The sequence below is a fragment of the Gobio gobio genome, assembly GCF_949357685.1.
Source record: "Gobio gobio genome assembly, chromosome: 9".
In the NCBI taxonomy this organism is placed as follows: Eukaryota; Metazoa; Chordata; class Actinopteri; order Cypriniformes; family Gobionidae; genus Gobio; species Gobio gobio.
The window spans coordinates 56,986,146-57,001,145 of NC_137115.1; the positions used below are offsets into that span (position 1 = coordinate 56,986,146).

Here is a 15,000-nt window from a genome sequence, read left to right on the forward strand (position 1 = left end):
ACATAACTATAGTGATAACTATAACCATAACTATAGTGATGACTATAACCATAACTATAGTGATAACTATAACCATAACTATAGTGATGACTATAACCATAACTATAGTGATGACTATAACCATAACTATAACCATAACTATAGTGATAATTATTACTATAACCATAACTTTAGAAATGACTATAACCAAAACTATAGTGATGACTATAACCATAACTATAACCATAACTATAGTGATAACTATAACCATAACTATAGTGATGACTATAACCATAACTATAGTGATAACTATAACCATAACTATAACCATAACTATAGTGATAATTATTACTATAACCATAACTATAACCATAACTTTAGAAATGACTATAACCAAAACTATAGTGATGACTATAACCATAACTATAACCATAACTATAGTGATAATTATTACTATAACCATAACTATAACCATAACTTTAGAAATGACTATAACCAAAACTATAGTGATGACTATAACCATAACTATAGTGATGACTATAACCATAACTATAACCATAACTATAGTGATGACTATAACCATAACTATAGTGATGACTATAACCATAACTATAGTGATAACTATAACCATAACTATAACCATAACTATAGTGATGACTATAACCATAACTATAGTGATAACTATAATCATAACTATAGTGATAACTATAACCATAACTATAGTGATAACTATAACCATAACTATAGTGATAACTATAACCATAACTATAGTGATGACTATAACATAACTATAGTGATAACTATAGTGATAACTATAACCATAACTATAGTGATGACTATAACCATAACTATAACCATAACTATAACCATAACTATAGTGATGACTATAACCATAACTATAGTGATGACTATAACCATAACTATAGGGATGACTATAACCATAACTATAACCATAACTATAGTGATAATTATTACTATAACCATAACTTTAGAAATGACTATAACCAAAACTATAGTGATGACTATAACCATAACTATAGTGATAACTATAACCGTAACTATAGTGATAACTATAACCTTGACTATAGTGATAACTATAACCATAACTATAGGGATAACTATAACCATAACTATAGTGATGACTATAACCATAACTATAGTGATAACTATAACCATAACTATAGTGATGACTATAACCATAACTATAACCATAACTATAGTGATAACTATAACCATAACTATAGTGATAACTATAACCATAACTATAGTGATGACTATAACCATAACTATAGTGATAACTATAACCATAACTATAGTGATAACTATAACCATAACTATAGTGATGACTATAACCATAACTATAGTGATAACTATAACCATAACTATAGTGATGACTATAACCATAACTATAGTGATAACTATAACCATAACTATAACCATAACTATAGTGATGACTATAACCATAACTATAACCATAACTATAACCATAACTATAGTGATGACTATAACCATAACTATAGTGATGACTATAACCATAACTATAGGGATGACTATAACCATAACTATAACCATAACTATAGTGATAATTATTACTATAACCATAACTTTAGAAATGACTATAACCAAAACTATAGTGATGACTATAACCATAACTATAGTGATAACTATAACCATAACTATAGTGATAACTATAACCTTGACTATAGTGATAACTATAACCATAACTATAGGGATAACTATAACCATAACTATAGTGATGACTATAACCATAACTATAGTGATAACTATAACCATAACTATAGTGATGACTATAACCATAACTATAACCATAACTATAGTGATAACTATAACCATAACTATAGTGATAACTATAACCATAACTATAGTGATGACTATAACCATAACTATAGTGATAACTATAACCATAACTATAGTGATAACTATAACCATAACTATAGTGATGACTATAACCATAACTATAGTGATAACTATAACCATAACTATAGTGATGACTATAACCATAACTATAGTGATAACTATAACCATAACTATAACCATAACTATAGTGATAACTATAACCATAACTATAGTGATGAATATAACCATGACTATAGTGATAACTATAGCCATAACTATAGTGATAACTATAATCATAACTATAACCATAACTATAGTGATAACTATAACATAACTATAGTGATAACTATAACCATAACTATAGTGATGACTATAACCATAACTATAGTGATAACTATAACCATAACTATAGTGATGACTATAACCATAACTATAGTGATGACTATAACCATAACTGTAACCATAACTATAGTGATAATTATTACTATAACCATAACTATAACCATAACTTTAGAAATGACTATAACCAAAACTATAGTGATGACTATAACCATAACTATAACCATAACTATAGTGATAACTATAACCATAACTATAGTGATAACTATAACCTTAACTATAGTGATAACTATAACCTTAACTATAGTGATAACTATAACCTTAACTATAGTGATAACTATAACCATAACTATAGTGATAACTATAACTTAACTATAGTGATAACTATAACCATAACTATAGTGATAACTATAACCATAACTATAGTGATGACTATAACCATAACTATAGTGATAACTATAACCATAACTATAGTGATGACTATAACCATAACCATAACTATAGTGATAACTATAACCATAACTATAGTGATAACTATAACCATAACTATAGTGATGACTATAACCATAACTATAGTGATAACTATAACCATAACTATAGTGATAACTATAACCATAACTATAGTGATGACTATAACCATAACTATAGTGATAACTATAACCATAACTATAGTGATAACTATAACCATAACTATAACCATAACTATAGTGATAACTATAACCATAACTATAGTGATGAATATAACCATAACTATAGTGATAACTATAGCCATAACTATAGTGATAACTATAATCATAACTATAACCATAACTATAGTGATAACTATAACATAACTATAGTGATAACTATAACCATAACTATAGTGATGACTATAACCATAACTATAGTGATAACTATAACCATAACTATAGTGATGACTATAACCATAACTATAGTGATGACTATAACCATAACTATAACCATAACTATAGTGATAATTATTACTATAACCATAACTTTAGAAATGACTATAACCAAAACTATAGTGATGACTATAACCATAACTATAACCATAACTATAGTGATAACTATAACCATAACTATAGTGATGACTATAACCATAACTATAGTGATAACTATAACCATAACTATAACCATAACTATAGTGATAATTATTACTATAACCATAACTATAACCATAACTTTAGAAATGACTATAACCAAAACTATAGTGATGACTATAACCATAACTATAACCATAACTATAGTGATAATTATTACTATAACCATAACTATAACCATAACTTTAGAAATGACTATAACCAAAACTATAGTGATGACTATAACCATAACTATAGTGATGACTATAACCATAACTATAACCATAACTATAGTGATGACTATAACCATAACTATAGTGATGACTATAACCATAACTATAGTGATAACTATAACCATAACTATAACCATAACTATAGTGATGACTATAACCATAACTATAGTGATAACTATAATCATAACTATAGTGATAACTATAACCATAACTATAGTGATAACTATAACCATAACTATAGTGATAACTATAACCATAACTATAGTGATGACTATAACATAACTATAGTGATAACTATAGTGATAACTATAACCATAACTATAGTGATGACTATAACCATAACTATAACCATAACTATAACCATAACTATAGTGATGACTATAACCATAACTATAGTGATGACTATAACCATAACTATAGGGATGACTATAACCATAACTATAACCATAACTATAGTGATAATTATTACTATAACCATAACTTTAGAAATGACTATAACCAAAACTATAGTGATGACTATAACCATAACTATAGTGATAACTATAACCGTAACTATAGTGATAACTATAACCTTGACTATAGTGATAACTATAACCATAACTATAGGGATAACTATAACCATAACTATAGTGATGACTATAACCATAACTATAGTGATAACTATAACCATAACTATAGTGATGACTATAACCATAACTATAACCATAACTATAGTGATAACTATAACCATAACTATAGTGATAACTATAACCATAACTATAGTGATGACTATAACCATAACTATAGTGATAACTATAACCATAACTATAGTGATAACTATAACCATAACTATAGTGATGACTATAACCATAACTATAGTGATAACTATAACCATAACTATAGTGATGACTATAACCATAACTATAGTGATAACTATAACCATAACTATAACCATAACTATAGTGATAACTATAACCATAACTATAGTGATGAATATAACCATGACTATAGTGATAACTATAGCCATAACTATAGTGATAACTATAATCATAACTATAACCATAACTATAGTGATAACTATAACATAACTATAGTGATAATTATAACCATAACTATAGTGATGACTATAACCATAACTATAGTGATAACTATAACCATAACTATAGTGATGACTATAACCATAACTATAGTGATGACTATAACCATAACTGTAACCATAACTATAGTGATAATTATTACTATAACCATAACTATAACCATAACTTTAGAAATGACTATAACCAAAACTATAGTGATGACTATAACCATAACTATAACCATAACTATAGTGATAACTATAACCATAACTATAGTGATAACTATAACCTTAACTATAGTGATAACTATAACCTTAACTATAGTGATAACTATAACCTTAACTATAGTGATAACTATAACCATAACTATAGTGATAACTATAACCATAACTATAACTTAACTATAGTGATAACTATAACCATAACTATAGTGATAACTATAACCATAACTATAGTGATGACTATAACCATAACTATAGTGATAACTATAACCATAACTATAGTGATGACTATAACCATAACTATAACCATAACTATAGTGATAACTATAACCATAACTATAGTGATAACTATAACCATAACTATAGTGATGACTATAACCATAACTATAGTGATAACTATAACCATAACTATAGTGATAACTATAACCATAACTATAGTGATGACTATAACCATAACTATAGTGATAACTATAACCATAACTATAGTGATGACTATAACCATAACTATAGTGATAACTATAACCATAACTATAACCATAACTATAGTGATAACTATAACCATAACTATAGTGATGAATATAACCATAACTATAGTGATAACTATAGCCATAACTATAGTGATAACTATAATCATAACTATAACCATAACTATAGTGATAACTATAACATAACTATAGTGATAACTATAACCATAACTATAGTGATGACTATAACCATAACTATAGTGATAACTATAACCATAACTATAGTGATGACTATAACCATAACTATAGTGATGACTATAACCATAACTATAACCATAACTATAGTGATAATTATTACTATAACCATAACTATAACCATAACTTTAGAAATGACTATAACCAAAACTATAGTGATGACTATAACCATAACTATAACCATAACTATAGTGATAACTATAACCATAACTATAGTGATGACTATAACCATAACTATAGTGATAACTATAACCATAACTATAACCATAACTATAGTGATAATTATTACTATAACCATAACTATAACCATAACTTTAGAAATGACTATAACCAAAACTATAGTGATGACTATAACCATAACTATAACCATAACTATAGTGATAATTATTACTATAACCATAACTATAACCATAACTTTAGAAATGACTATAACCAAAACTATAGTGATGACTATAACCATAACTATAGTGATGACTATAACCATAACTATAACCATAACTATAGTGATGACTATAACCATAACTATAGTGATGACTATAACCATAACTATAGGGATGACTATAACCATAACTATAGTGATAACTATAACCATAACTATAACCATAACTATAGTGATGACTATAACCATAACTATAGTGATGACTATAACCATAACTATAGGGATGACTATAACCATAACTATAACCATAACTATAGTGATAATTATTACCATAACTATAGTGATGACTATAACCATAACTATAACCATAACTATAGTGATGACTATAACCATAACTATAACCATAACTATAGTGATGACTATAACCATAACTATAGTGATAATTATTACTATAACCATAACTATAACCATAACTTTAGAAATGACTATAACCAAAACTATAGTGATGACTATAACCATAACTATAACCATAACTATAGTGATAGTGATAACTATAACCATAACTATAACCATAATTATAGCGATATTGATAACTATAACCACAACTATAACCACAACTATAGCGATAGTGATAACTATAACCACAACTATAACCATAACTATAGCGATAGTGATAACTATAACCATAACTATAACCATAACTATAGCGATAGTGATAACTATAACCATAACTATAGTGATAACTATAACCATAACTATAGTGATAACTATAACTATAGTGATAACTATAACCATAACTATAGTGATAACTATAACCATAACTATAGTGATAACTATAACCTTAACTATAGTGATAACTATAACCTTAACTATAGTGATAACTATAACCATAACTATAGTGATAACTATAACCATAACTATAGTGATGACTATAACCATAACTATAGTGATAACTATAACCATAACTATAGTGATGACTATAACCATAACTATAACCATAACTATAGTGATAACTATAACCATAACTATAGTGATGACTATAACCATAACTATAGTGATAACTATAACCATAACTATAGTGATAACTATAACCATAACTATAGTGATGACTATAACCATAACTATAGTGATAACTATAACCATAACTATAGTGATAACTATAACCATAACTATAGTGATAACTATAACCATAACTATAGTGATGAATATAACCATAACTATAGTGATAACTATAGCCATAACTATAGTGATAACTATAATCATAACTATAACCATAACTATAGTGATAACTATAATCATAACTATAACCATAACTATAGTGATAACTATAACCATAACTATAGTGATGACTATAACCATAACTATAGTGATAACTATAACCATAACTATAGTGATGACTATAACCATAACTATAGTGATAACTATAACCATAACTATAACCATAACTATATTGATGACTATAACCATAACTACAGTGATGACTATAACCATAACTATAGGGATGACTATAACCATAACTATAACCATAACTATAGTGATAATTATTACCATAACTATAGTGATGACTATAACCATAACTATAACCATAACTATAGTGATGACTATAACCATAACTATAACCATAACTATAGTGATGACTATAACCATAACTATAGTGATAATTATTACTATAACCATAACTATAACCATAACTTTAGAAATGACTATAACCAAAACTATAGTGATGACTATAACCATAACTATAACCATAACTATAGTGATAAGTATAACCATAACTATAGTGATAACTATAACCTTGACTATAGTGATAACTATAACCATAACTATAGGGATAACTATAACCATAACTATAGGGATAACTATAACCATAACTATAGTGATAACTATAACCATAACTATAGTGATGACTATAGTGATAACTATAACCATAACTATAGGGATAACTATAACCATAACTATAGTGATAACTATAACCATAACTATAGTGATGACTATAACCATAACTATAGTGATAACTATAACCATAACTATAGGGATAACTATAACCATAACTATAGTGATAACTATAACCATAACTATAGTGATGACTATAACCATAACTATAGTGATAACTATAACCATAACTATAGGGATAACTATAACCATAACTACAGTGATAACTATAACCATAACTAGTGATGACTATAACCATAACTATAGTGATAACTATAACCATAACTATAGTGATAACTATAACCATAACTATAGTGATGACTATAACCATAACTATAGTGATAACTATAACCATAACTATAGTGATAACTATAACCAAAACTATAGTGATAACTATAACCATAACTATAGTGATAACTATAACCATAACTATAGTGATAACTATAACCATAACTATAGTGATGACTATAACCATAACTATAGTGATAACTATAACCATAACTATAGTGATAACTATAACCATAACTATAGTGATGACTATAACCATAACTATAGTGATAACTATAACCATAACTATAGTGATAACTATAACCATAACTATAGTGATGACTATAATGATAACTATAACCATAATTATAGTGATAATTATTACCATAACCATAACTATAGTGATGACTATAACCATAACTATAACCATAACTATAGTGATGACTATAACCATAACTATAGTGATGACTATAACCATAACTATAGTGATGACTATAACCATAACTATAGTGATAACTATAACCATAACTATAGTGATAACTATAACCATAACTATAGTGATAATTATTACCATAACCATAACTATAGTGATGACTATAACCATAACTATAACCATAACTATAGTGATGACTATAACCATAACTATAGTGATAACTATAACCATAACTATAGTGATAATTATTACCATAACCATAACTATAGTGATGACTATAACCATAACTATAACCATAACTATAGTGATGACTATAACCATAACTATAGTGATGACTATAACCATAACTATAGTGATGACTATAACCAAAACTATAGTGATAACTATAACCATAACTATAGTGATAACTATAACCATAACTATAGTGATGAGTATAACCATAACTATAACCAGAACTATAGTGATGACTATAACCATAACTATAGTGATGACTATAACATAACTATAGTGATAATTATAACCATAACTATAGTGATATCTATTACCATAACCATAACTATAGTGATGACTATAACCATAACTATAACCAAAACTATAGTGATGACTATAACGATAACTATAGTGATGACTATAACCATAACTATAGTGATAACTATAACCATAACTATAGTGATGACTATAACCATAACTATAGTGATAACTATAACCATAACTATAGTGATAACTATAACCATAACTATAGTGATTACTATAACCATAACTATAACCATAACTATAGTCATAACTACAACTATAACCATAACTATAGTGATAACTAACCATAACCATAGTGATAACTATAACCATAACTATAGTGATAACTACAACTATAATCATAACTTTAATGATAACTATAACCATAACTATAATGATAACTAGAACCATAACTATAATGATAACTAGAACCATAACTATAGTGATAACTATAACCATAACTATAGCGATAACTATAACCATAACTATAGTGATAACTATAACCATAACTATAGTGATAACTAGAACGATAACTATAGCGATAACTATAACCATAACTATAGTGATAACCATAACTAGAACCATAACTATAGTGATAACTAGAACCATAACTATAGTGATAACTATAACCATAACTATAGCGATAACTATAACCATAACTATAGTGATAACTATAACCATAACTATAGTGATAACTAGAACGATAACTATAGCGATAACTATAACCATAACTATAGTGATAACCATAACTAGAACCATAACTATAGTGATAACTAGAACCATAACTATAGCGATAACTATAACAATAACTATGACCATAACTATAGTGATAATAACTGTATGTTCTGTTTATTGTGCGTGCTGCAGTTCTGTTGTCTGCTCGAGCTCTTAAAGTCGTGATTCTTCCCAACGAAGAAACGCCCAACGGCTTCAACAAAAGATCGCTGATGTCATACGTGCTCTAGTGTGTGTGAGTAAAACATCTGATGTGTTTTCAGATTTAAACGAGTGTTCCCAGAATCCTCTGCTGTGTGCGTTCCGCTGTGTGAACACGGTGGGGTCGTACGAGTGCAGATGTCCAGCGGGATACGTGCTGAGAGAAGACAACCGGATGTGCAAAGGTACACACTAGGGATGCCACAATTCTCAATATAATATTGAACCGTTCGGTACGGCATTCACGGTTCAATACGCGCTTGTGAATTGTGTTTTTTTCGGTTGCGCATTTAATTAATTATTTTTCTACAAATTCTATCATTTTCCTCCATCCCAATAATGAACAACACGACATACATTCACATCACAGGTCAGTGGTGGAGTTATACTCACGGAACACTAGAGTTATTCACAATCACCAAAGCTCATTATTTGCGTGCGTTTTAAAGCCTTGCCGGCTCATTCGCGTGCGCGGTTTTAACATGAGCTTTTCCGAGCGCGCGCACTAAACGCCTGTCAAACACGTGATTACTGGACTAAGTAGTCGTCTTACTGCGCTAATACTGTCAAATACACACAAGGTTAACATGAACTCAGTCGGTTATGTCTAAAGAGAAAGTAAATCGCGTGTGTGTCTGTATATTAGATGTGTGCAGGTCTTTAATTGACAGCAGCGCAGCCTATAGTTAACACGCGGTCCTTAAAGGGACAGTTCACCTCTAAAATTATGTCATTATTTACTCACTCTAATATTGTTTCAAACCTGTATTCATGTCTCGATGACATAATTTTCAGTTTTGAGTGAAATATCCCTTTAATGTTAATACAACAACAAAAGACAAAGAGAAAATCAGTCACTGCTCTTGACTGAAGAACTAATACAGCAGCTTTAATAAGAATCAGTGTATATTTTACAGTGAAGTCTGTGAAGTGTTTTATTTTTACATTCATTCATTCAATTTCATACTTTAATGCTGCTGTACAGCTCTGAGCTGCCAGTGTAAATCTTTATATATATTTGTTATATTATCCAATACACTAGGAATGTGTACAAGGGTTTTTTAAGTAAAGTTTTAAGTTTAAGTAAGGTTTTTCAATTCTTTTAAGTAAAATAAAGAAAGAGTATTGCAATAAAAAATAGTCTTTTTTCTCTTTAACCTCTTGCGGTTCTTGTCGCCTAAGAATAGAATAGCAAAAAATGTATGTGACAAGCCATCAGAACCGAACCGAAAACTGTGGTTAAAAACCGAGGTGTGTATTGAACCGTGGACTAACTGTAGTGTTGCATCCCTAGTACACACACACACACACACACACACACACATCATGGTGCTCAAACACACGTGTGGCGCTTGTGTTCCTCAGACCAGAACGAGTGTGAGGACGGGTTGGACGACTGCGCATCCAGAGGCATGACCTGTAAGAATCTGATCGGCACATACATGTGCATCTGCTCTCCGGGATACACGCGGCAGCCCAGCGGAGACAGCTGTGTGGGTGAGCAGAACCCGTCCACACGCTAACGGTGCCCGCGCTCAGAGCCCTGACACGCGTGTGTGTGTTCACAGATCTGAACGAGTGCGCGGCCAAGCCTGGCATCTGTGAGAACGGGCGCTGCGAGAACACGGTGGGCAGTTACCGCTGCATCTGCGACCCAGGCTTCAGCCCCAGCCCCAGCAGAACCGAGTGCATCGGTAAGAGCCTCACACACGCTTCTAACGGCCAGAGAGACGCAACGTCAAGCCGCTCCGACGAGACGTGATGAGATCGCGGAGATCTTAACGACATCTTCAGCTAATCAGACATTGAGAACTATTATGATAAATATAGCGATTACTATAAGAATAACTAGCGATAACTATAACGATAAATATAGCGATTACTATAAGAATAACATTAGCGATAAATATAGCGATTACTATAAGAATAACTAGCGATAACTATAACGATAAATATAGCGATTACTATAAGAATAACATTAGCGATAAATATAGCGATTACTATAAGAATAACTAGCGATAACTATAACGATAAATATAGCGATTACCATAAGAATTACTAGTGATAACTATAGCGATTACTATAAGAATAACTAGCGATAAATATAGCGATTACTATAAGAATAACGAGCGATAACTATAACGATAAATATAGCGATTACTATAAGAATAACTAGCGATAACTATAACGATAAATATAGCGATTACTATAAGAATTACTAGTGATAACTATAACGATAAATATAGCGATTACTATAAGAATTACTAGTGATAACTATAGCGATTACTATAAGAATAACTAGCGATAAATATAGCGATTACTATAAGAATAAAGAGCGATAACTATAACGATAAATATAGCGATTACTATAAGAATTACTAGCGATAACTATAACAATAAATATAACGATTACTATAAGAATAACTAGCGATAACTATAGCGATAAATATAGCGATTACTATAAGAATAACATTAGCGATAACTATAGCGATTGCTATAAGAATAACTAGCGATAAATATAGCGATTACTATAAGAATAACATTAGCGATAACTATAGCGATTACTATAAGAATAACTAGTGATAACTTGCGATTACTATAAGAATAACTAGTGATAACTAGCGCTTACTATAAGAATAACTAGTGATAACTATAACGATAAATATAGCGATTACTATAAGAATAACTTTAGCGATAACTATAACGATAAATATAGCGATTACTATAAGAATAACTTTAGCGATAACTATAGCGATTACTATAAGAATAACTAGTGATAACTATAACGATAAATATAGCGATTACTATAAGAATAACTTTAGCGATAAATATAGCGATTACTATAAGAATAACTAGCGATAACTATAACGATAAATATAGCGATTACCATAAGAATTACTAGTGATAACTATAGCGATTACTATAAGAATAACTAGCGATAACTATAATGATAAATATAATGATTAATATAAGAATAACTTTAGCGATAAATATAGCGATTACTATAAGAATAACATTAGCGATAACTATAGCGATTACTATAAGAATAACTAGCGATAAATATAGCGATTACTATAAGAATAACTTTAGCGATAACTATAGCGATTACTATAAGAATAACTAGTGATAACTAGCGATTACTATAAGAATAACTAGTGATAACTATAGCGCTTACTATAAGAATAACTAGTGATAACTATAACGATAAATATAGCGATTACTATAAGAATAACTATAGCGATTACTATAAGAATAACTAGTGATAACTATAACGATAAATATAGCGATTACTATAAGAATAACTTTAGCGATAACTATAACAATAAATATAGCGATTACTATAAGAATAACTAGCGATAAATATAGCGATTACTATAAGAATAACTAGTGATAACTATAGCGCTTACTATAAGAATAACTAGTGATAACTATAACGATAAATATAGCGATTACTATAAGAATAACTTTAGCGATAACTATAACGATAAATATAGCGATTACTATAAGAATAACTATAGCGATTACTATAAGAATAACTAGTGATAACTATAACGATAAATATAGCGATTACTATAAGAATAACTTTAGCGATAACTATAACAATAAATATAGCGATTACTATAAGAATAACTTTAGCGATAACTATAGCGATAACTATAAGAATAACTAGAGATAAATATAGCGATTACTATAAGAATAACGAGCGATAACTATAACGATAAATATAGCGATTACTATAAGAATAACGAGCGATAACTATAACGATAAATATAGCGATTACTATAAGAATTACTAGCAATAACCAGTGTTGGGGAAAGTTACTTTGAAAAGTAATGCATTACAATATTGCGTTACTCCCTTAAAAAGTAACTAATTGAGTTACTTAGTTACTTTTTAAGAAAAGTAATGCGTTACATTACTTTTGCGTTACTTTTTCTCGCCTGGGCTGGGCTTGTTGTTTTTTTTATAACAAAAAAGTTATATTTTTGTGCAACGGTAAAGACCTCTTCATAACAAAATTGAAATAAGCCCCTGGCTGAGGTAAATATGCAAATTCCCACATGAACACTAGAGGGCGCAGCTCTGGATAATGGTAGAAGAGGATGCAGGAGAAAAAAAATTTACCAATAAAAACAAAAAATCTAGTAATTTTCATCATCAAAGGTCAGCAGCAAGACATCGGTAAATTAAATATAAAGGTAGATTATACATAAAAAATTGTTGTTTTATTTAAAATTGAATTATTGGAGGTTTGCATAGTACTCTGATTTTGCATTTGACTGATTTTATTCATTTTGAGGAGTAGCCTACAGAATCTTTGTGAGATAAATAAATGCTCACATTTAGTCTGGAACTACAATAACCATCATGTTTACACACAACGCCTCTGCACTTATTTTTCTCAACATGGGGGCAGGAGAGCTGTCAGTCAAATTAATGTGGAAAAAGTAACTTGCGTTACTTTTTTGAAAAAGTAACTCAGATATTTTGTTGTAAATTTGAAAAGTAATGCGTTACTTTACTAGTTACTTGGAAAAAGTAATATTATTACGTAACTCAAGTTACTTGTAATGCGTTTCCCCCAACACTGGCAATAACTATAACAATAAATATAACGATTACTATAAGAATAACGAGGGATAATTATAGCGATAAATATAGCGATTACTATAAGAATTACTAGCAATAACTATAACAATAAATATAACGATTACTATAAGAATAACTAGCGATAACTATAGCGATAACTATAGCGATTACTATAAGAATAACATTAGCGATAACTATAGCGATTACTATAAGAATAACTAGCGATAAATATAGCGATTACTATAAGAATAACTTTAGCGATAACTATAGCGATTACTATAAGAATAACTAGTGATAACTAGCGATTACTATAAGAATAACTAGTGATAACTATAGCGCTTACTATAAGAATAACTAGTGATAACTATAACGATAAATATAGCGATTACTATAAGAATAACTTTAGCGATAATTATAACGATAAATATAGCGATTACTATAAGAATAACTATAGCGATTACTATAAGA

At 28.8% G+C, this 15,000-nt stretch overlaps 1 protein-coding gene across 3 annotated transcripts in view; it reads left to right on the top strand.

Annotated features, from left to right (window-relative positions):
* fbn1 (fibrillin 1) overlaps window positions 1–15,000 on the top strand; it is a 251,586-nt gene that overhangs the window by 206,506 nt on the left and 30,080 nt on the right. For all 3 annotated transcript variants that reach the window (XM_079825341.1, XM_079825340.1, XM_079825342.1), the window contains 3 exons: window positions 10,005–10,127; window positions 11,308–11,439; window positions 11,511–11,636. In XM_079825341.1, the coding sequence (XP_079681467.1) occupies window positions 10,005–10,127; window positions 11,308–11,439; window positions 11,511–11,636 (381 nt within the window). The remainder of the gene's footprint in view (window positions 1–10,004; window positions 10,128–11,307; window positions 11,440–11,510; window positions 11,637–15,000) is intronic.